Source organism: Cyanistes caeruleus, chromosome 4 (assembly GCF_971803275.1).
Source record: "Cyanistes caeruleus chromosome 4, bCyaCae1.hap1.1, whole genome shotgun sequence".
Taxonomy (NCBI): Eukaryota; Metazoa; Chordata; class Aves; order Passeriformes; family Paridae; genus Cyanistes; species Cyanistes caeruleus.
This window is the reverse complement of record NC_141704.1, coordinates 29830941-29855784: the sequence shown is the minus strand read 5'-3', so window position 1 is coordinate 29855784 and position 24844 is coordinate 29830941. Positions and strand designations below refer to the sequence as shown.

The 24844-nt window shown below is 43.5% G+C and overlaps 1 protein-coding gene and 1 long non-coding RNA gene across 4 annotated transcripts in view; one reads left to right on the top strand and one right to left on the bottom strand.

Moving 5' to 3' along the window:
* The window catches only part of SYN3 (synapsin III), a 187534-nt gene that overhangs the window by 139174 nt on the left and 23516 nt on the right, over positions 1-24844 (top strand). For all 3 annotated transcript variants that reach the window (XM_023936253.2, XM_023936261.2, XM_086887284.1), the window contains 2 exons: positions 11729-11791; positions 20887-21029. In XM_023936253.2, the coding sequence (XP_023792021.1) occupies positions 11729-11791; positions 20887-21029 (206 nt within the window). The remainder of the gene's footprint in view (positions 1-11728; positions 11792-20886; positions 21030-24844) is intronic.
* The window catches only part of LOC147653519 (uncharacterized), a 65960-nt gene that overhangs the window by 23302 nt on the left and 17814 nt on the right, over positions 1-24844 (bottom strand). The window contains exon 3 of the long non-coding RNA XR_015286364.1: positions 10881-10962. This is a non-coding gene — a long non-coding RNA (uncharacterized LOC147653519). The remainder of the gene's footprint in view (positions 1-10880; positions 10963-24844) is intronic.

Genomic DNA, 24844 nt, shown 5'->3' with positions numbered 1-24844 from the left:
ATCTTGGATCCTCTCACATGCAGAATCCAATCTACAGTTAGGAGCAGGCAGATTTAGCCTGAGAGTGTTTTGTTTTCTTGTTTCTTTTGAAGTAAAAGAAGAAATGTGGGAACCATTTCTAAATTGCCCATGCTCCAGAGTGACAGAAGAAACCCAGAAACAGATAAAGACTGACAGCTGGAACACATTGTGGTAAAAGAAAGCAATTAGCTTATGGCATAAAAGAATGAAATCACATATAGAAATAATTTGTGTCTACTGGCCTTACTTGGAAACCTGGAAACTTTGGGGCAAATGAGGTCCGTGATCCCAGGCCAGTGTTGGTGTGGCATGGGGATGTGCCACCCTAGAAGGAAGAGTGCCAGCCTGTCCTTAATGACCTCATCTGAGACCTCACGGATGTGTGGGAAGAGATGAGAGAGGGGAAGGGGTCAGTGGCTTCCCCCTCTCTCTGAGCTTTCCCAGCACTGCTCCAAATTCCTGAAAGGGCTTGCTTCTCCCTGCTGTGGGGACGCTTTGAGGCAGCTTTGGTCCATGTTACCCTGGGACCTTGCATCATAAGCTGGGTGAATGGCTGCAGCCTCTCAGCTGTCCCTCTACTCTCAGTCGGCCTCAGCATTGGGCATGAAAGGCCATCTTCATATGGATTGCTTAAAAGTTACATCATTGAGCAATAAAACAGTGAAAATACCTCAGGGTAAGAAAGGAATTTGAGATAAACATTCTTTACCAGATATTGCAAAAGAAAGCATGGCCTCATCAAAAAGAATGAGCTGATTCCCACTGCCATCGGTGTGGCCAGGGCTCCAATCCTTACGTGTGCGATGCCGTGCTGCCGCAGTGATGAGCTCAGGACAGCATTAGCTGCATGAAGTCAGACAGCTGGATTGATGGATGCAATCAAATTTCCTGCCCCGGTTACAGTTTTACAATCCAAAGCCTCAATTTAATCAGTGGTTGTACTCATAGTGGGATTTGTTTCAGGAGGGATCCCATTTACCACTCCCAGTTTCGGAGAGCTGGTTAATCCTTCTGTGGGGCAGGGTTCACATATCATGCTTCATAAACTCCCTGTGTGAGGGTTTAGGAAGAAAGGACAGGATTTGTCATTAGCACCCTGTGAGCGTGTCTTCACAGCAGGCACAGAGATACCCAACCAGATGGTTTCACTCCATTAACTTCTCACAGATGGAGACTGAGGTCCAAAAATTCACAGCAGCAGCCAGATCCATGTAGGCCAACCCCATGCTCCCTCCCCAGAAAGGTCTGGGGACAGAAACACCCAAACTGTCCCTGCATAGGCCAGCTACATGTGACTTTTTTGCCACATTCATCCAGCCCTTCGTTTTCCAGCTCCAAACTGGTGGGCCTGCATGATGATGTGCTTCGTGAGCCTGTCAGCCCAGAGAATCTCCACAAAGTGTCCTCCACAAAGTGTCCCACAGAGATTATGGAAAAATTTGCTCTGTACAAAGGAACAGGGCAATGTTTGTGCTTTTGGGAACCCCTTCCACCAAAGACTATCATTAGCCCTGTGTGGTGTAGAATCAGTTTAAAATAATTTCACTTAGAGTGCTCCATGGAAATCCCTTGCCAGTCACCCTCCTCACATGCTTTTTGTTCTGAGAATCAACAGGCCTCAAAGGGCAGTCTCAGAAGAGGCCACATCTGTACAGAGTTTGCTTTCATCCCCACAAGGGTCCCTAAACAATGCCAGTGCCAGCCGGAGGTTTGCTGAATGGTATGAGAACCAAAGGCTTTCTTTGCCTTCTGTTCATCCATTAAAACCTTGTGAGTCAAAATTAAGAGGACAGGAGTGGGAGCTTTAGGAGGCTGTGGTTTCTCACAAATGCCTAAAGCCAAGTACTAATGAGAAAGTTAAAAAAAAAAAGTCTGCAACCTATCACCAGAGCAATGCCACAATTAGAGACAAATCCAATGTGCGCTGCTTTACATTTATGATGCAGACAAACTAATTTAACTAATTAGGGCTGTCTACAAAATGCATATGAAATAGCACTCTGTCCTCAAGGCCCAGTATCAGAGACTCTTGCTACTGAAGTCCAAAAGTGCACACATACATAGCATGGACACCTGCTACTCTCTGAGGATGGAATTAGCCAAGCCACTTCTGCATGGGAGATTTTAAATATTTTCTTTATTGTCCTACCCACAACTGATGGATGAAAACCAATTGGTTGAGAAGTCTACAAGGAAAAGTGTATACAAAACTCTCTTTGATTTCATAATTAAAGAAACAAAACCAAGAAAAACTGAGAAGTCCATTTGGCTTCTCCCATATGAACCTAATTTTTTACACATTAACTTTAGTTTACAGCTTTTACATAAGCCTAAACAGCTAAGGTATGATTTATCTTCTTTGAGAAAGCAAACTAGTTGCTTTGTCTATGCAAAGATTTGTTGCTGTTTAAAAGGTGAATGTTGTTTAAAAGTGAACTCTGAAATTTGGCCCATGTATTTTGATAGCAACCATTTGTGCAGCACAGAGACTCTGCAGAGAAGTTCAGCTGCTGCATTACTGAGGTGCTGGCACTACCTCCATGAGAATGAAAGCCATGATCACAACAGAAGACTTCAGCAACTAGCTTTGAAAAATAATTTAAGGGCATGAAGTTTGATGGGAAGAAAAGAGGTAGAATTTTATTAAAGAAACAAGTTTTTAAAGAAACCCATCCTTCCAGACTAGTTTCAGACTTTGACTATGCCTGGTTCTACCTCCAGAGTGCCTCTGCTGAACCCAGTGCCCTTCTTTTGGGCACATCCCCAGTTACCTCCATGTGGGTTTCTGCCCGCATTCCAAAATCCTACCTGGATCCCGCAACAGCCTCAGTACTGTGCCTGGGAAGAAAACAAATGCCTTCCTGTACTGGGCGTGGACCAACTCACTCACATTTGTCTCATTTATGCCTGAGAAGTGGAGATATTACCTCAGAGATGAAATCAGCTCAGGTCTCCACCTCTTTTTCCAGTAAAGGGTGAACCCTTTCTCTCTAGACAAACAGAAAGAGTGGGCTCACAGAGACCACAGCATCCTTTGCCACTCCAGGCTTGCCCAAGGTAAAGAAGAGGGTCTATGTGTTACTCTAAAAGGAATTTCTCTGCTTCCTGCTTCTCGCCATTCCTGGCTGTTGAAGCCTGCGGTACATCAATGTGTGCTCAGCAGGGGAAAAATGCCGCTGGCCGAGGTGGTGGTTGTGAGATGAAAAAGGCTGATCCGCACAGTGGTTTCTTCTGTCTTCGTCTGAATGCTTTCACTTCAGGAACCCCTTCCTTGTTACAGCTGGGAAAGATGTAAACAGAAGCCAGTCCCAGCTGAAAATAACTCTGTCTGTGTCCTGTGTGGAGCCTGCTTGATATCCCTTCTGCTTTTCACTCCCAATATCAAGCTAGGTTGTCTCTCAGCACTGAGTTCGCAGACAATTAGGAGAGGAGGTCACCCACAGTTTCTTCCACTTCATTGGGAGCTCTAGTGGCATTAGTAAACAGGTGGAGCAGGATTGTATCTTTTCTCATGGAATGAGACTCAAGAGTGAGACAAATACTCAAGTGGTACCGGTGTGGACCCATGCCCTTGAAGCCTAGGCAGGAAAACTTATTTCTCAGCTCTTGAGAGGTTTCAAGGTTTCGGATATCTCCAAAATCCTCAAGAATAAAACATGGAGATGTTAAATGCATGTCAGAAAAACTTCCCTTTTTCAGTTTGAAAGCGTTCCATGTCCCATTTGGATTGTGGATGGGGGGAAGAAGTTAATTAGTGTTCATTCACTGAATCATTGAAACGTGATACTTCCACCTTTCAAAATATAAAATTTGCCCCCTGGGGCCTCATTCTCTTTCCCAAGCAATTGCTGAATTTGGAGAGATTGTGAAATGCAGCCCTTCCTACAGTTTTTGGCTCCTACCAAAAACATGTAATTTGAAAGTTCCCAAGAAATCTCAAAAGACACAGAGCTAATTCAAACATGGGATACAATGGCTGCCTTTCATGTCCTCAATGTCTCTGACATGAGCCAAAAATTAGTCTGGATAAACACAGAAGATTTTTATCCGGAGAAAGAAGCCTGAAACCATGAAGCACAAGAATGAGGATGTAGGAAGAACAGAGCTCATACCTGGCCCCCACCTGCTCTAGGTGCCTAAAAGAAACACAACAAATTCAGGGTTAAGAAGAGTTGTTCGCAGTGTTTAACTCCATGTGCAGCCCAAGGAGGAGGTAAATCCATGGAACAGGATTTACTCCCCACATTTATGTCCCAGAGCACAAAAAACAGGGGACATGAATTACACTCCAGACCACATTAACAAAGTATTTGAATTCCTGTATGAGCCTAAGGGCTCAAAAAGCTGAAAATATGATCTAGCTGTAAAATAGAACAAACTGAGCCCGTAGCTCAAACATTTCTCGTGTGAGGCAATACCTGACTTTCCAGGTCAGCGGGAAAAAGAAATGTGGTGTAAATATCCGTGGCTGTAAGCCAAAACAAGACCCACTATGAATTCAGTCTGAAAAAGGTAGTCAGTGGAAACTGTCATATGGGAATGGTATGACATCTGGCTGCATGAGATAGACCATTTGTGTGTGCAGCCAAAATGAAACACTAATGTGGGAGCAGACAAAGATAATACATAATGCAAGATAAGAACTATTCTCCTGCTTAACCCAGTGAGGCAGACAGAGGCTATATTAACAGTAGCAAACCATAGAGTGCCAGGCTCATTCTCAGGCAGCTCTGTCATGGCCCAGCCACAGCTGTGCTATCAAGCTCTTCTAGCCTCCAGCGTTCTGTGGGGCATGTCTGCAGACTTATGGTGGTTCCATGTTGTGCTTGGGAATTGCTTGGGAGAAGTTTTTCATCTGGAAACAGAATATGCCAGAAATTGGTCTAACAATTTAACAGTACAGGCAAATCAGGGCCAGCGTACTTGCTATGTCATTGTTCTATTTACTTGTATAGATGTGGCATGCAATGCCAGCTGCAGGGTGATACTTCCCGTAATCCTCATTCTTCTTTACTTCCAAAGTCCCTCCTGAGGCATTAATCAAGATTATTAACTGTGCTTTTAAAAAAAGAAGTCTGACTGTGACTGCCTGGTCGTCTGTGCTGCTATTTCTATAGCTTTCAGTACTGAAGAATGGCAAGAAGGAAGGAGGTGGTGATTCATTGCCCAGGAACTTTCAGGAGCCCAGAGAATATTTCAAATGTTCCAGTATCCCATTGCCTGTACCAAGCAGCACCCATGGCTCATTGCTCATGCCAGCATCTGACATGGCAGTGCCAGCCAAGTCTGCACATGGTCATTGGCTCTTACAAGGGCATGAGGTTTACAAGAAAACTTTAGAGCCATTTCTGTGGCAGACAGATATTTCTCAATGAATGTACTAGTAAGCCCAGGACCTGCTTCTCATTTTGCACTGACATAACTGCACCATTCTCAGATGTGCTACAGAAGGTTGTGAAATCACAGCTAAGCTCTTGGAGCCATGTGGAGGCCTCCCAGCTTTGCATTCGGGGCACATGGCTTCATTGTGTGTAAAAGTCAGGGTGAGAACTACATGCACTTCGTCCTTTGGTGACAGAAAAGTACCTGCAGCAGACTGTGTGGTGAGATTAGAGACCAGCAGTAACTGGGGCATGATTGGCTTCAGTGAGACTTGTTGCAAAAGGTTGTTTTCCTCTGGGAAGTTTAGGGAAGGTTGTTCTCTCCAAAGAAACCCCATGCTTCCCATTTTGAAATCAGTGAGAATTCAGAGTTTTCCCAAAAAAAAGGGACAGTCAAGCCTGCCAAGTGAAGAGAGGTTTGTTGGCCACTATCTTGTGAACCTCAGGGATTCTTATAAGACCAATGGCTTTGAAAACTCCAGCATAAATTCATAAAACATTTTCCATCTGTCTCCTTCTTATATCTTTTTCTATAGCTTAGATGCTACAGTTAACCATAGTGTTCACCATATCTTCCTTTGCAATGTGTTGACATGTGGGATGGAATTTTCCAATTAGAGAAAAATACAGCAAAAGGCACACAATTCAGGACAGAGGGAAAAGGAAACTCTTCTCTTTCACTGCCTCCCACAAAAAATATTTTGACAGTTTCTCAACATAAGGAGTTGGGAGAATGTATTCACTCTCCTAGCAAAAAAGGAAAGATAAGAAGCTTCCTTAAAGGCGCCACTGCAAAATAGCTAAATTAATGTCATACATTAAGGAATTATAGAAATTTTCGTGGAACCTTTAAAAAACCTGCTTGTGGTTTGATATGTGGTAATGGGGATTTATTGACCAGGACTACTAGATACATGTGTGAATACGAGCATACTGCATTTTGGGGTTTTTTGCTGAGCAACTGTTTGTCTGGATATGTTCATGTAATTCTCATACTTGAAGCTCCAAAGGAATAACATTAAACATTAAACATCACACTCCTATTCTCCACTAGGGGAACTCAAATACATCCTGTCTCAGATAAAGAAGTTATGTAACATTAGAGGTGGAATCAATGACAAAACGTTCCGGTTTGTCCTCACCCCTTTTCATTCACTTCCATGACCCATTCTAACCGCAGCAAGTGTTAGGAGCCCTGAAACCTTGGTTTGTGGTTTGTTTACTCGAGGATGTGGGGATTAAGTCATGCTGCTGGGTTTTTTTTCTCTTTTGTTGTGCTTTGTAAAAGCAATGGGAGAATCAAAGGATATTGTTTTATCACCCTGCTGCCATCTCGTCCATCAACTGCCTCACTGCTTCAGATCCCACCTATATAAAGCTGTCATGATCCAGCTCTCACTGAACTTCTGTCACAAGTATCTCATTGCTCTTCTCATCATACCCCCTATCTCCTCCTTCCTCCTGAGACCTTTGCAGATACCTACTCCTCCTCAGGATTTACTTCAGCTGTCCTGAGGCCCTCTTTCCCCAGATAATGATTTTTTTCCTCATTGTGCTCTAATTACAATACACTAATCAACACACAGGTGTGTGTCTTACAGAAAACCGTATCACACACAGCCCTGATCTTGCCATGCCTGACAAGGCTAGCAGGCAACCGGTGCTGATCTTCAGCTCAAGTTTTTAGTAAGATAGTTCCATAAACACAATGACATCATGTCATGACATCATTATTTTCCTGTAGGTTGAATCAGCTTGCTTGCTTTTACAGGAAATTATATGTTCACAGCTCCTTCAACTTAATTGACACCAGGGAACTGCCACACACATTACTTCCAACATTTAGGTCTCAAATGCATGAACAACATTCCCATCATCCGTTAGGTACACACCCAAAACAGACTTTGCCATCAAACAAGTGAAAACAGCTAAACAAACATAAAAATCAGGTTTAGAGTATAAAATAAAAATTCAGAATATTACTTCTGGGGGAAGGGTGAAGGCAAAAATTACAATACCTTGTGCTATGGGCCTTCTGGCCGGGTTGAAAACACTGGATGCTATGGTAATACAATACCAATGCCAAGACACCAAAGTTTTAATGACTCCATCTCCCACCACCCCAAATCCCTCCTAATATTAACCATGATGTAATTGCAGCCTGTACTGTTCATTTTAGCATTGTTTGGAATGGTTTTGCAGAAGAAAGAATAGTATAGTACTGGAAACTGAAAATTCATTGTATATAATGAGCTAGATAATGTGAACTAATGCGCAAAACTACGTATAACGGAGGGAAATCAAAAAAGACATTCTACATTGTTCATGGATATAGGACAGAACAAAAAATCAGCTTAAAATCAAACTTAAAATCAGCATCTCTCTTGAGAGTCTCAGTGAATTAGAAGAGTCATAAGCACTGTATTTAGAGGTTAGATCAGGTTTCATAGAATCATCAAATGTTAAGGGGTTGGGAGGGACATTAAAGATCATCTATCATCCCTGCTGCCATGTGCAAGAACATCTCCCACTAGACCAAGTTGCTCGAGGCCTTGTCCATCCTGGCTTTGAGCACTGCCTGAGATTCCTTCCTTCAGATCAGTTTAGATCCAACCCTGTTCTACTGCTCCACCAGTAAAGAATAGAGAAAATATTCATAAATCTACAAGAAGTACTGTTGCCCTCATTATTTGCAGGAATGGAGGGGCAGAAGGTAAAGGGGAAAGTGTCACAGTTGACAGCCACATGTTTTCAAATAAAGGCTAATGTGTGCATACCAGCACTCATTTTACACACCACTGCTAAAACTGATAAACTGCAAAGTCATCTTTGCACTGACACTACACACAGAGCAAAGCCCTGAAAATCAGGGGCTGAAATGGTACATTTGGGCCATTGGTGTTCTAAGTTGGAAGTAACTACTATGACTCCCCCTTCACTACTACCAAAGACGTGGGTAAGTTCCTAGTTCAGGATTCAAACTGCTGTTTGACTCTTAACAGGCCTCTACATACACCAAGCTCTAGACATTTATGTAATCCTTGGCACCTCAAGGCTTTGTCAAAACCTCTGGGAATACATTTGTAAGATTTTAATTCAAAGGGTTGAGTTATGCGTATGCACTAACATCCTGCATATGATCACTGAGCTAGCTGCAGCACTACAGTCCCATCCCAAAACCTGCCAACCTCATCTATAACAGTCCTGTCAACAGTTCATGCACAGTTTACAATGATCAAAGTGTTTTTCACTATTTTTCCGAGAAGAGCCCTTGCAACACATAGAAGGGCACAGACATACATCTTTTCATGATTTCAGTAATAGCATGCTTTTCTTATTAAAATGTTGTGCTATTCCGTGATTATAATAATCTTCTTTCCCAGGAAATTTATGATTCAGTATGTGTAAATACTCATCTCGGGGGTCTGCCCTTGTGGTGGCTTTGGCCACCCGCAGAACTACTCACCGCATTTGTGTGTGAATTGCATCAGAGTTGTGTGTATAATAGATTCTCCCTTCTTTTGGCTTCCCTATCCATCTGGGTGCTTGCCAAGTACACTGGCTGGCCACCTTATTAGCAACAAAAATGGGACTTGAGTCCCAGCAAGACTCTGGTGGAAGCTGGAGGTCTCCCTGTTGACTGTAGTGGTGTTCAACCACTTCCACCACTTCAACAAGGGCCTTCCAGGGGGTGGCTGTGGACTCTGGTTGCTTTAGTCCTGCAGACTATGGAGAGCTTTCGATCACACTTAACTTTGGCACAGGCTAAGGGCACTCCACTGTCACTAGATAAACTCATTACATAATGCAGCTCTGTGCATGTGCCATGCTCCCTTATTGGTTTCCCCATAAGGCAGGTTCATGTACGTAGATATCTGGTGGGTTTTCAGTGGCAGAGGCAGATTCCTGGCTAACCATGCACCAGCATTTCTCTGGAGCCACAGCTTTCCCAGCGAGGCTCCCACATGTTCACAGTCTGGATCTGTCTCACCTCAAGCCCCAAGTGCTATGCCTAGGCCAAGCCACATGTGACCCCAACATGCTCTGACACCAGCTGGTCACCCCTACGTGGGATGAGACCAAGCCTTAGTAAGCTGAGATCACGTTTCCAAGAAGCAAAGAGAAAGGGAGAAGTTTGCGCAGCACATTGTCATTGCCGGCGGTATTTTCCAGACTAAGAGTAAACTTGGGTCATTTACTGGATCCCAAACTTTCTTTGCATGTATACAGGAAAACAGATGCTTCCCACTCCTGGGCCCCATGCCCAAGCAGGCTCCCTCAGCAACATCATAGGCAGGGGACAAAAAACAGGGCAGCAGAGACATTGCTTCCTGCCTCTGTGTGCTTTGAGCTGGCCAAAGAGCATTATCTATCCCGCACACTTCTCTGGCCTCCTTGCCAGGGTATCAGGCGGGCTCACAGCGTGCAGTTTGTTTTTCCTGCTCTGTAGGAACAGCTGCTGCCTCTGCTCCCAAACAAGGAATGGAGGCCAGGGCTTGCAAGTACTTTGGCTCAAACAGGGTGCATGGGGCAGGGATGAGAGAGGTGGGCAGTGAGCCACACCTCCCAGAGCCTGAGCAGGTGGGTGCCCCAACTACTAGGTAACCTTTCATCTTCCAGCATTAAAGGCCTGGCATGGTCCATCCAGAGCCCTATCTTCAGTAAGCCCCAGGTGCAGTCCTCCAATTAATTCCTTTATGCCAGCATAAAATAAATTTCAGGCTCTTACAATGAATTGAAGTAGCAAAGGTGAAATAGAGTACAAACTCATGTGCCTGGACATACACTTAAGCATTTGACTTCACGTTGGCCACCTATCAGTTTCTTGCCTCTTCTGCAGCAGTGGTGCTGGTCCCTGCCTGGTGCCAGGACTGTGATTTATTGGGCCCTTCTGTGGTCCAAAGAAGATCTTTCTTCAGCTTTCTGCCTGAAGAAAGTGACACAGGCTGCTTGAGGACGTGATGCACTCACTGTTCCCCTCTCCTGTGACATTTCTTTATATAAGCAGCTCAATAGCAAAACATATCAGTGTTCATATCATTACTAATTTTGTTATTTATAGTGAGCTGCCACAGATGGAGACTGCAGCACCATTCTATCTTTAGGGCGTAGTGCCTGCCTGTCCTTACAGACAATTGGTAATTAGCACAAGAACAAGTTGTTTATCTATTCTCAAACTTAAACAAATAGGAGACCCATTTATCCATCAAAATTCAACTGCCTCCTTTTGTCAGATCTCCAGGTTAACTGCTTAATGAATAGAGCTCATCGCTTCAGGCACTTAAGTAATGAAGAAAGTGCCTTTAGAGGAAATGAAATATGCAATAAAAAATAACCAGCTATATACTAAACAAATAGCATTTAGATGAGAAGAATCATGAGCACTAGACCAGATGAAGGTCACAGGGATGCCAGGCAGAGGTGCAGAAATGGATCAACCAGTACACAGGGGAAATGTGATGCATATATCGTACTTACTCCTGACATGTGCGCGTCCTACCAGTACAGCCACCCAGCTCTGAGCCGATCACTCCAAGTGAATCCTTGCATGAGCATGAAACTGGAGAAGAAAAGGCAAAGAGGGTACTTGCAGGTTTTCAAGTAAAATCCCATGTGCTCTAAGATGGCCTTGTATATCTTGGATGGCAGGACCCTTCCCAATGGAAACACCACAAAAGCCAGGGAGAACATATGACCTTTTTTTTTCTATTTTTATTGCTGATTCCAATCCTCTTTTGTTTTCTTTCATTCACTGTATCCACCCATGAAGGTAGAGAAGAACAGGCTTTGTGAACAGATGGACTCTGTGAATTGCACCTAAGGGTTGGCCCCACTTCCTTCTCTCCTTGTCCCCCCACCCTCCCCATGAATGGGAGGAGTGCACTCACTATTAATGCCAAAGCAGTCCATGTGGAAAAGAACAAACAACCCTTGTCAAAAAACCTTTGTCAAAAAACCCTTCTCACCAGTCAAATGTTTTCAGCATCTGAAAGTGTTCACTTACTCAAGCCTACAAGTGCAAGAGTGTTTTACATGCATATGGGTCTACACAAATCCTTATGTACAGGGTGGGAAAACTATCACACAGCAGAAGTGGGTCAGATCTGAGGAATTCTGCCAAGCCTCCACTTTCAATCATATGGAATCCAGTAAATTTCGCTATTTGCTTACTGCCCTACCACCCAGACAAACTTTATTTGGCCTTTCTATTATCCAGTTTACAGCATCCAGGAAGGGGGTTAAAGCTCCTAAATTTTAAAAAACTATTCCAAATACAGCGGCTGGAAAACAATAACTAATGAAAGGGTCCTTCTTTTGTGTTTCAGCTCACAACTCCAAATTTTCCTGTAGTGGTCAAGCTGGGACATGCTCATGCTGGAATGGGGAAGGTAAGTAAAAGAAAACATATATACATATATATATATATATATATATATTTATCTGGAAGCAGATACATATATGGCACAGCATTCCTGTGATTACACATGGCATGTGACCAGCCAGCCAAGGGGTTAAACCTCCCCACAACCTATCTGGGTCGCACTGGCTGTTCCTGTGGGAGAAAAGACCTTTTTCCGCTGTCACGCACTTGGAGACAGGCAGTGGGATTGGGTTGGAGGCTGTCTGGGATGCGGAAAGGGGGGTTGGTGAAGCATGGGGGGAAAGCAGGCTGGGCTGAGGTCATTAGGCTTGTCTTTTATACATTTTTCTCTTCTCCTGAAAGTGGTAGTGTTGTTTATTCAAGCACCTGTAAAGTGCAGCTACACCCCATAGCACTCACAATGAGGAGCTGTGGCGCTGGGCTTCTCGAGTGCATTATGATGACCTTATTCAAAAAACAGGAGCCCTTCAGTTATTTTTTTCCTCCTTGCAAGGAAGAACAAGACCTTACAAAGCAGAGTGGCTGGTTGCCTGCCAAGGAATCCTGAAAAACAGTTCACTACCCAGAAGGACCTGTTTGTTTTTCCCAGGCTCTCTGGGATCTTTATTCCCCCAGTGAATTAGCAGTCCCTGTTTCTTGGGGTGAGTGGGCTCCCCTTTCAGTGAGGCATCACCAGCACATTCCTGCTGCACTTGAGTCTCCTCTTTCTTGCATATATCTTTTCAAAACGCATCCCCTATCTGTCTAAAACTTGTTCTGTTTAGAAGTACAAAATTGAGGTATCATCTCCAGATCCAAGTGAGTGGTACATGAACTTTGTAACCGATACGCCTGTCACAGTCCCTCCCTAGGGCAGACAGACCCTCTCCTGGCCTCACGCTTTGCCTGAAAATATATATAGTTACACCAAATTTAAACTCGGTACAGTTTGTTTGCTTGTGCTCTGGAAACAGAAGCCCTTTCTGGCTTGCTGGATTGCACATGGAAGATCTAATAATCTTTCTTGCTTTGGTTGCAATGTTCGCCTGTTGGTAGCTGCTGGGGAGGAAGTGGGCACAGATCCCTGTGCCAGTGGTGGAGTTGGCTTTCGGCATCAAGGAACAAACATGTAAATAAGCAGGAAATGTTGGTTAATATATTGGTGCTGCCTGTGTTAAGCAGCAGAGGTGTCATTGAATTAGAGTGTGCGCAGACAGCCTAGAGGTGCTTGTAGGGAGCCACTAACTTGTTCCTAGGAAGGATTTCATTAGCAAAAACCAACCAGGACAAACCAGAAGGAAAACCTCTCCCTTGAGACCCTGCATGTTTCTGACTGCTCTGCCATTTCATCTGTAATGCAGGAAGGGCTTCATATGTCTCATGCCAAAGATCCTTAGTGGCTACAGAAAGGAGGGCAGAATCAGAGAAAAGTACTCCAATCCAATCAGCATTTCCAGACAAAACTCTCAGCAGAACATTTAGCTATTGTCTTCTGCACCACACACCAGATCTTCTTCCACCTCATACTTTCCCTCCCATTTTATTCTTTAATTATGTTGATTTTTGCTGTCACAAGTTACAGAGGAAGAGAGTTTCTATTCAGACTCCTGGCACAATTGTACTCAGAGGTACAAGGAGGGTATGTAGGAAGTCGTTCCAGATAAATAAAGATAGGCTAACAGCCAGCACCTTAGAAGAAAGAATTGGTCTGAGGCCAAGTTTACTTTAGTCTGTTATGAAATCAGTGACTACTAGCAAAGTCTGGATGTGCATTTGGGCACAGAGTTTCAACATTGCTCTGTTCAGTGGATGGAGAAGGTACAGGAAGCAAGCGTTGTTGACCTTATGGTTTTATTTTGGGCCCTTCTCCAGCCACAAGCAGCCTGAAGGAAAGTTGAGACTGATTAAATTTTTTCTCTTCAGTCTCACTGCATTTCATTACACAGAGCAAAAAGAGAAGAGAGAAAGATAAAATAAAGAAGAAATCAGTTGGTTTAAAACACAGGTAACAAGAATTTGTTTCATGCTTTTTTTGAAACAGCTGAGTTCAAGCCCAAGTGGGACTGACAAACCCACAGAAAATATAGCAGAAATACAGAGAAGGGGAATTATGGGTATACTAGTAAAAGTAACACCTACAGATAGAAAAAAAAAAAATCAAACCTACAATAAAGTAATGCAGAAGAGAGAGGTTCCCAGGAGACATTATGGTGTTTTTAACCATCATAATGCAAAAGCAATAACCAGTGAGATTAGAGGGAGCTAAATTATTTCCTTGCACTGGTCTTCAGAAGTAGAGATGATAGCAGGAAATAACAGGTCTTGTTAATATTAATAAAGCACCTGCATCAGGTCATGCTTTGTATTAAACCAGTGGCTGGAGAAACAAAGGATAAAATAATCAATGTATTAGCCAAAATGCACATGTGAGTATTAAAATAGTACTTACTGCAACAAATGATGCCAAGATAGCGAGCCATGTATTTGTACCTGTAATTGGTGTTTCAAAGGATGTGAGCATTCAGGTTACAATGTTATTACCAACAGAAATTGTCAAGGAAGTACTTACATTTTTTTGTTATTAATGATAAAATCACATGAATGGGTGATTGAAGAGAAGAGAAAAAAATGAGCAAATATGGGAAGTCCAGGCACTGTTATTCTTTATTTGTGTGAGGCAGTGGTCAGGAGCCAGAAGAATTCTGAATGAAGAAAATGCCTCTTCCCCAAAGAGCTCTACCATCTGCTTTCAGGGAGATTTGTGTCATTTCAGTTTTCTTCAGTTTTTCTGTGTTACAGACCAGAGGAATTATAATGATTACCTGATACTTATTGCTAATTCATGTTCATAATGTTCTTGGCAGTGTAAGTGCTGAGTGTTTATTATTTCGCAATAATTGCTAGAAGGAACATAATTATAATTGACTTTCATTTTCACATATTGTTTGTTTTGACATAATTTTCACAAAATTCACTCACCACATTTTTTAGTCAGAAGGCTGAACAAAGAATCCCCAAAGCTAAAATGAAAAATAACCACATTAGGACTTGTACAAAATAGGCTCTGTTGACTGCCTTCCCCTTAAGGGTGGGTCACCACAACTGTCTTTAGCCTGGGAGAGGAACAGCTATCATTCAGGATCAGAACCAAGAGGGGTGGCAGTGTACCATTCATGAAAGAAATGCTCTTGCCAAGTGATGTGTGCGTGTGAGGTGCATGTGGAGATGGAGAAAGCAAATTTGCAATAAAAGGCATCTTTTTAAATTTCCATTGAGAAATGCAGAAACAACAGCCTCTCTATTGACTTGAACAGAGACACCAGTAATAGCCTTCACCCAGGAACAGACAATCTTCTAATCTAAAAACAGAACACATGCCCCTCGGCCCCTCCCATGATCACTGTTATCCTCCTTCCAAAATTTGGAGTCACATTGTATTTCAGTGGCACTGGAAGATCATAACAAATGCTCTATGTGCTGCTGGCCCTGTGCAGTATTGATACAAATAAAATATTTGCAAAAATACTGCTCAGACAACTGTTAACAATGGAGTCAGCAGAGAAGGACCTTTCTCATGTTGTACTTAAGTTGCCCAGACCCACAGGATCAACACTACTCAAGGAATCTTCCAGGGAAACCGTGGATGGACACTGAGAGATGTCTTTCCATGTGCAGAACAGAACTGTTGTTTACCCAGCAGCTCCTTAGAGGTCAAGGCATTTTTAAGCATTGTGCAGTTTGAGTCTACCTACCCCAAAAGTGTTTGGGGGTCTCTGTTGAATAGGGAGAGCCCTGCAGTGAGAAAGGAATAACACTTCTTCCTAACTCCGGATCTCATAATGCCAGAGCCCATGGAAAAGAATAAAGCTCTGAGTGTGTTAGTATTTGCCATTTGTGTGTTAACATGACCCTAAAGTGCCCTAGGAACAGAGCCCAGTACTGCAAATTCACTCAAAGAGCCTCTTCACCTCTTCCTGATCAGATCATGAGAAGGAAACAACTGCCAGATCTACAAAGAGAGGAAAACCAGTATCGGTCCATGTGATTTTACATATATTTATATCAATTTTATATACATGTATATTTTGCTACTGCTACTTTATTTTTACACCTCTCTAATTAGGTCAGTTTAAGAGTCACCTCCTGTCCCCTCCTGCCCCATAATTATGAAGGCACTTTCCCAATACAAATCCTGGCTCAGATGAATTTATTACATTGTAGAAGAAAAACTTGTTGTTCATAATAAGATGGTCAGAGTTATTTTCTCTCTTACTGGATGGGAAAGACTTCTCTGCTTCTTTTTTCCCCCTGGTATAAATATAGCACAAACTAAACAGAGCCACTCTGTAATGTAAAAATACTGCAAGGTTTTTATCAGGAAGGACAGCTCGTCACCTTGTCTCTCTCGGGACTGGAAATAGAATGTTCCAAAAGTGAGAGCTTTGAAAATCCAGTGTGCTAAAGAGGAAAGGAAGGCAAAGGGCTGCCTTGGTTTGTCAAGGAACAAATATTTTCTTTTAGAGAAGACAAAAAATGACTTGACATGTAACATTCATTCACAACAGAGCAGCCCAATCACTGCATTACCACTGACTCATGAGTGAGGATGTTCCAAATGTCTTGAAAATAGCAAAAACATCCCCATTTCTTACACATCAGTCTGAAAGGTTTTGCTGGACACAGGAAACAGTGACTGACCCAAGGCACCAAGGACCAAAGCAGCCAAGACCTGGGCTCTGTATTAGGAAGGTTCAATGCATTAATGGCAGCAGACTTCAGTGTGAGGATAATAAGGAAATGCAGACACCATTGTGACTTCACTGTTTTGGGGTGGGTCAAAGTTAGGCCTAAAATGATTGTGTGTCAGTTGGATTGGGTATTTTCTGAGGAGAACATATTTTTAGGTAGAGGAATGGAGAGATTCAGGAAATCATCTGCACAGAGCTGCTACTGAAGACCCACTATCCTAAGATGGTAGGGTCCCTACAGAAAGGCTTAGAGCAGGTCAAGATGGACAAAAAATCACAAGGTTTTGTGTGGCTGCACCAGTTCCTCAGAGGAAAACGCTGAGACCGTGCATTTTCACAGGGCTACCAAGACTCAGTTAAACACCACATTGCCAAGTCCAGCCCTGGCTCAGCCTTGGACACTCATCTTCCAGCTGAGCCTGGCTCTAACCTTATTCTGGGCACAGGAAGTGTTTTGTCTCCAAAGTGCTGTGTGTTTAGCCTGAAGGGCAGAGTTAACCTCAAAGGCAGAGTTCACACTGGATGACGCACAGTAAAGGAAAGGCTAGGGCATCCTAGCAGACTAAGATAACTATGGCACTTTGGCTAACCAACTATTTTTTCATGTAGCCACATAATGAAAGCAAAAGGGGACTGCAGAGCAATACCTTGCAGTGCTTAGGCTAAAGATCAGGGAGGAGAGCCATAGCCCTGGGACCCTGGTGTCCAGGAACATCTGGGATGTACAAGAGGCAGCAGATTAGGGAACTGTGAGACAGAGGAAGCCAAAGCTTCTAGCCTCACTCAGGAGATAGATCCCTCACTAAAGGAACCTGTGCTCACACAGATCACAGGTGTGGCTCAGACTGCCCAGGAAATTGCCACAGTGGGGTTTTAACTCTGCCAGAACCAATCCAAAAGACCTGCCTTACAAGAAAGGCTTCAAAACAATGGTCTGCAACAGGGATGGAGCAGAATGTTCCTTCATGACCTGCCCCTTGGACTTCTCTCCAGCCAAAGGCAGAAAGATCAGTGCTTCTTGGACAGGCCAAGGATGGCAACAGGTACCAGATGCAGGTCATGTAGTATCAGGCTCTGAGATGCCACCACAGGGCAAAAGGATGGTCACATCTGTGTGAGCATGCCCCCAGAGATCGAGCCAGACTCCCCTTTCCAACTGGGAGCATGTAGGGCATAACCAGTGCCTGGGTTAGAGAAGAGAACCAGAAAGGAAGGAGGAGTTTTTTTACTCAGAAAAGGCATTTATCAACACACTGGCCCAAACCCTTCTTAACAGGTCACTAAAATGCAACAGCAAACAACAACTTCTGGCTTCAGAATGAGTCTGTTGCTGCTCAAACAGCCAGCACAGCTAAGCAAACAGGCTGCCAGGGCAGGGGCTGTGTTTGTACTCACTGTTTGCACTCCTCTATGCAGTTAATGGGATATAGCATTTGTCCTAAGAAGGTTGCAAAATAAAAGAGAAAGAGGGAAAAAATGGCTTCCTGTTGGTTTCTTCTCAACTTCTTTTATCAGTTTCATGTATTGGCCAACCTGCCATTTTAGAAGATTTGTCTCTTGTTAGAGACAATTAAATTGGTAACTTTGCTCTGGATTGATTTTTAATAGTACCTTCTTAAATAATGCCCTCTGGTGTCACACTACGTCCACCCTGGCTTTGGTTATGTCTGGGATTTTTTCTTCATTTAGGAAAATGGATATCTTATTGACATCTAAAAGGGTTACAAGGAAGAAGGAAATGAATTATACAAAATTTAAAAGTAGAAAGCTAATAAAATGGGGGATTCAATAGATAAGGCAGGAAAATAAATCTAATTTGACTGTTACTTGAGTGCTTCCTGTTTATGAAGTAATAACCGTACCCTGGGATAAACCAGCATTAACCCAGAACACGGCTGTTATTTTGTCAAATTTGGCTGGCTCTAACAATTAACAAATGGTGGCTCAGATTTCAGCTTTGGTGTGGTGATTATTTTGATGCCTGGTGGGAAATAAAGCTGTGATCTCCTACAAGGGGACTTCTGTGAGTTGCTTTCTCTGGAAAGTCCATGGGAAGTACTCTGGCACAGGCCAGGGAAGATGCCAAAGCTGTTTCCTGAGGGCTGTGCAGTGGTGTAGCACTGTGGGAGTCATCTTTATTTTTCATTTCGTACTTTGTGTCCTTGGTGAGTTTCCCCTCTTTATTAACCCAGCCAAAAGTCCTCAGGCCCATTAGAGAGAACACTTTCAATTGCTTTCCTTCTCTCCTCATAGGGAAGGGGTGGTGGAGAGGAGGAAGAAATCCTTCCTTTCCATAGCATGCTGTATTTTTGAGGAAACATCACATTTAACAAGATGAGCTCCTTTCTAGCAATATCAATATGGTCTAATTCCAATCTGGAGGGGGAAGCTGCATCCTTTCCTCTACTCTGGGGCAAATGTTCCTGAGCTGAGGATGCAAACATTTCAGTTTGGGCCCAAAGACATCTGTTGCCCAAGCACAGTACTTTGTTTCAAATCCCTCAAACATCCTTATTCCAAATAGGTCATTATATAATTTTGTATTTTCTCACTCCCAAAAGGGTCCAGGAGAATATGTTGTAACACGGTCTCCGTGTCGCCTGCCCTTGCAGTCCCTCCTGTGATCATCTCATCTGGGTGGGACTCTCTTGCTTGATGTCATTCAGGCCAGAGCAGCTCTTATCAGTGCAACAAAAATACCCAGCTCCAACACAGCCTGCATTGTTCCCTCTGGTATTTTGCAAGTCCAGGCTCTGGGTTCCCGATCCCATTTTCCTCGCTGCCTCCAGGGCATTCCTACCACCTCACCCTGCCCTGCACATCCCCACTCAGACAGAGAGGGAAACAACACCGCCTAGAGCAAGGCTGCTCCTCCTGGATGCCTTGTAATGGTTGCATTTACCTATCCCCTTTTTATATATTTCCTTTTTTTTTTTTATTTTATGGTACCCTCCCTTCCCACAGATGACTGTCATCACCTTCTGCTCCTTTCCTCAGCAGTTCCTGAATGGTGAGAGCACAGCCCTCACCACAGCAAAAGGGAGAAGGACTAGGGGTATTTGGTGGTCAGTAATGGGAGAAGCAAAGATGAGTTCTTTTTCCTATTCCGGCATCTAGAAATGGTCATGGGTCAAACTGGTTGCACTTTTCACCTTCCCCACAACTCTTCAGTTTTCGAGAGCTTTTCTACAACAGGATGTGGCTGAATCTTTGGCCTGTGCATAAGCTGGCACTTACACAAAACAATCTAAAGAGAGTAAAACAGGTTAGCAGCAAGCTTGTCCTCTGTTCTCTAGAGAAGATGGCTCCCACCCTCCCATGGTTGAAAGCAGATGCATGAAACCATGTTTGTTCTTTGTGAAGAAACACCAAATACCATTGCATGTGCCTCCTTCAGATGGCTCCACGGAGTCTGGCATCACCCTCCTTTAACACACAGTGACGCAGCTGGGAAACTCTTCTGGAGAAGAGACCAATGGATTGTCACCCATCAATGCATACTTAGCAAAGCAGGGTTGCAATGATGATTTTTATAACAATTATTGCATTATTTTATAATGATTATATCATTAGAACTTCTACTGTTTTGGTCATTCCTCATTTCACTTTTTTTTTATTAAGTTACAGAGCATTTCTCAAAACTGAATACAGATCTGTGAAAAGCCATCTTCTCACAAAGACGGTGAGCATTCATGCTCACAGGTCTCAACTGCTCTTTCCTTTCCAAGTGCAACTCAAGTCTAACATCCAACCAGCTGTCCTACCCACATTCCCATTGCCTCACACTCACACAAGTCTCCCCAAGAGTCACAAACTTCCCCCAGAGACATCCCTTTCCTTCAGAGTTTTTGTCCAGTCAAGAGACCTGCACAACTCCTCAAAGTCCTCAAAAAAATGTGAAATGCCAGGGAACTGAAGCCTAGAGGTGGCAGACAACCAGCTCTCATGTTGATTTCCTGGAATTGTTTTTTATTTCCTGGCCACCCAAAATACTCTGCTTTCATCCATCACAACATGGGAAATAGCAGTTGCAAAGTTTGAATGAAGTAATACCTCTTAAAAGATTGAATATTTTTCTGAAGCATCCTGAAAGCGAAGAACATTAGCAAGAGCCACTTGGGCAAAAGTCTAGTTGCCTCCCTGGTGCCAGGTTTACAAGGACTGGTGCAAGAGAAAGGAGAATGGGATGGATTTGCTCTGGGTTGGTTTGCTCTGGGAAACTTCTCTCTTTGAATCACAGAAGCCCTGTTCTGTCCTCAGCTGTGTCTGTGTGGGGTTTAACTGACATTGTGCTATTCAGATGCAGAGATCTGCTCACAAAGCATTCATGTTCTTTTTGCTCTTGTCTCTTTTTCCCTGGATTTTGATAATCAAGGTCAAAGTTGAGAACCAGCACGACTTCCGGGACATGGCCAGCATAGTAGCCATGGCTAAAACCTATGCCACCACCGAGCCATTCATTGACTCCAAATATGACATCCGAATCCAGAAAATTGGCAGCAACTACAAGGCTTACATGTGAGTGCATGGCTATGCCAGAGCGAGACGGGGAGGAGGCAGTGCTATGGATGTGATTGAGTCCGTGTCTGCTCTGGGCAGGAGTAGGTAGCTGACTTAATTTCCTTGAAGAAAACCCTGCTGTTCTCCTCCCACCTCTGAACCCAGATCCCTCATCCACCAATCATCTTCTCCATTAGTCACTGTCAGGTCATTGTTTCTGGAATGTTAATCCCTGTCTGTCTGTTTCTGAGATTGTTAGTTCCCACTAGTGACTGTGTTCAGCCATAATCTCTCCATCCTGTTGATGAAGGGCTCATTTCTCCAGCAAAATCCTCCAGCTCCACGTACCCTCTAGTGGGAACTGAACCCACCCACTTTCCACCTGGAGAAAAAAATTAAAGAGATTGAACTAGCTGCAACTCCTGGAGTCCTACAGCTCCTCCAGGCCATAGGAGCACCCCATCCTGCAGCCCACAGCAGCAACCTATCCTGTCCCCAGCTTCAGATCACAGCACCACATCACACAGTGGCACAGAGCCCCAGGTACAAACAGCCTCAGCCAGGGCAGCACACAGCGTTTCTGTCGGCACTTTGCATGTGTGTGCTCCTTGACGCATACAAAGGAGGGAGAGGAGGTGAGACATTTCTGTGGGTGCCCCAAAGCTCCTCCCTGCCCTGTGGGATAGTGAGGGATGTGGCATGACAGCAACCTTGAACAATGGTATGTTTTAAAGTATTATAAAGCATTCAGCCAAACTTCAGTAGTCACCACGCTCAGTTAGAGATGTTCCCACATGAGTCAGTGAGACACCTGTTTCTTCTTACTACAAAGAAGTAAATGAAAAAAGCCACACAGCACAGCTTCTCCAGAAGCTCCTTGTCCAACCACAGGATTCTGGACAAGTAGTCTAGTACTCTGACAAGTGGTCAGCTCCAGCAGTACATTTTTCAGGTCGCCAGATAAATTGCATATGTTACCTAACACCCACAACAATGTGACTTTTGGATACAGGTTTACAAACCTCTAAGCCATAGTTCTAATGAAACATAGTTAAACAAGATAATCAAATGTACATAATCACATATTTTTCAGCTATAACTGCTTAAAATTCCCAGCTGGATTCCTAGCACAGAGAAGTTTAAGAAAACTAAATAATGACTGAGTCACATTCTTCATGGGAAGGAAGGACATGTGGGACACTTGTCTATTTCATGTGATCTCAATGAAATAAAATTTATTTTTAATTGAATCAGGTCAACAATAGCACAGTTGCCTAATATTACATTAACATCTCAGAGAGTCTGACTCAAACTGGCCAAAGGAAAGAAGGTTTAAAATATCAATTAAAATTCCCTGTTCCTGCCAACACACCCAGCCTTGGCTCCAGAGCCCACTCCCCAACTGCCTCTAGCGGAAACAAAGGCCAAGTTAGCCTGACCATGCTCTCTCTTCACTTATTATTTGCACTCACCATGCACTCATCCAGAACGGGGATCAGAAATAATACCAGATGATTGAGAAAAGAAAGCAGTCACACCAAGACCTAATCCCACTTGGGACTATAGCTGCACAAACAATTGTTTGCTAAAGAAAAAATGTTTTCATACGAAAACAGTCATGAACAGAGAGCACCTTAGTGAGAAATTAAGCTTATTAGCAAAGAAAGCAAACAGCAAGATTCAGACAGTGACTTGCTAACCCAGGAGGCTGACTTAGATTGAGAGAGCCATTTATGGTTTTGAGCTTGGGAGAGTGGTATAACCAGTCCCCACCAGGGACTGTTCTTTCTGCCCCAGCATTAGACAAAATAGGTTATTTCTATGGTATAAGTCCCTACTATGTCCAAGGACAGAGGTAGAAGCACCCAAAATATCAGAGCTCTCACTGGTGTCCCAAATAGGAAACTCCAAACCATTAGTCATGCTAGCAAATCTCAGCCTTAAAGGCGATTCCAGCATCTGCAGTAGCGTCATACTGACTTGCTTTGATCTGTGGGCCGTGGAATCTATCCAATAATTTTATACCTTCACCCACACATATAGACTTTAAAAGCCCCTTTTCTTTTGAGAAAAAACTGCGCTGAAATTCTCCAGAATATGTTTACTTTCCACCAAGCATCTGCCAGAGAGAGAATGCTGCAGGGTGAGTCATGCATTCCTCCCTGCCCCAGATGTTTGATGCACTTCCTTCCAGCCCATGACCCAAGGCTTCAGTTCAGTTCAGTTTCCCATTGGCTTTAGTGCCGTGACTCCTGATTTACACTCCTAACAAACTCCTACTTAGCCCATGCCTTGAGCCAGTCTGAAAACAGCAGATAAGCAGCATATGATACATGCCTAAAATTCCACCAAGTGTATTTGACTGCCATTGTAATACTGGTGAAGAGAAAACATGAAAACAGCTCATGTTACTGGGGAAATTGGGGCAGAATTTATGTTTCCACACTCACCCCAACTGGAGGCAAGCAGGGAGATAATTTCCAGTTAAGACTCATGAAATGTTGTTCACTTTGAATTAAGCCAGCAGCTACTGACTTTCAGGCATTCTGATATTCTTGCCACCGGTTCTTAGTAAGAGGGTAATACCCTTCCTTTGTAGTTTCATGAGTGGGAATTCTGACCTTGTCACCTCCAGTGCAGTTCAGTGTGCTCTGCAGGGGATGCCACATAACTTTGTCTAAACTAGAGCTACTTATAGACTGAGATAGGACACCAACAGCTTTTGATCTGCTCATTTATCCACTTCTCCTAAACAGTGCTGAAGGTGTTGTGGTCACAAATGTGTTTAAGCAACTGATCTCTAAAAGTCTGGGGTCCTTCTCTTTAAGATACTGATTGTACACTGTGTGGCCCCCTGATGTTTAGGATGGTTGGAAGCACTTTGACTTTCAGTCCCTAAGAGAAATGGGGTTTGAGACAGGACATCCTTAAGAAATTTTTTTTTTTGGTCTTCAGTCTCCTTTTTCACTTTATACAATACAAAAAAGAAAATCGAAAAGGTCTGTGAGGAGCAGTTGGGGTCACTTGGTCTATTTAGCTTGGAGAACAGGAGGCTGAAGGGAGACCTCATCACAGTCTATAACTTCCTCACAAGGGGAAGAGGAGGGGCAGGCACTGATCTCTTCTCTCTGGTGCCCGGTGACAGGACCCAAGGGAATGGCCTAAAGTTGTGTCAGAGGAGGTATAGGTTAGATATCAGGAAAAGGTTTTTCTCCAGAGTGTAGTTAGGCACTGGAACAACTCCCCAGGGAAGTGGTCACAGCACCAAGCCTGACAGAGTTCAGTAAACATTTGGACAATGGTCTCAGGCACATGGTGTGACTCCTGGGGACGGTGCTGTGCAGGGCCAGAAGTTGGGCTGGATGGTGATTCTTTTTGAGTCCCTTCTGACTGAGAATATGCAGTGATTCTGTAAGTTTGGGGGCACAGTTGACACCTGAACTGTTCAGACATGCTTGGAAGGGAGTGATCTTGACAGTGACTGTGGTGTAGGGATTGGTGTCTGATCCAGGGGGCTTCAAATAAAACTCTTCAATTTCAAAACAGCAAGGTTCCCTAACAGGAGAGTTAGGAATACAGCAGAGAGATATATTTTAAATCTTATGCCCAAAATTGGCTCAAGCTGGATAAGCATAAACAAGTCCAACAAATCAGCCCAACGGTTTGAGCAGAGTTCTTATTTTGGGAGCTTTCCCATGTCAAATTTCCTTGTAAAACTGTCAAGCTGTGGTTTCATTTTCTTAGGGACAACACAGCTGCTTACATTGGTATGCCAGGTACATTTTCTAAACACCAATGTCAAATCATCTTGTCACTAATGAGACTCCAGGAGT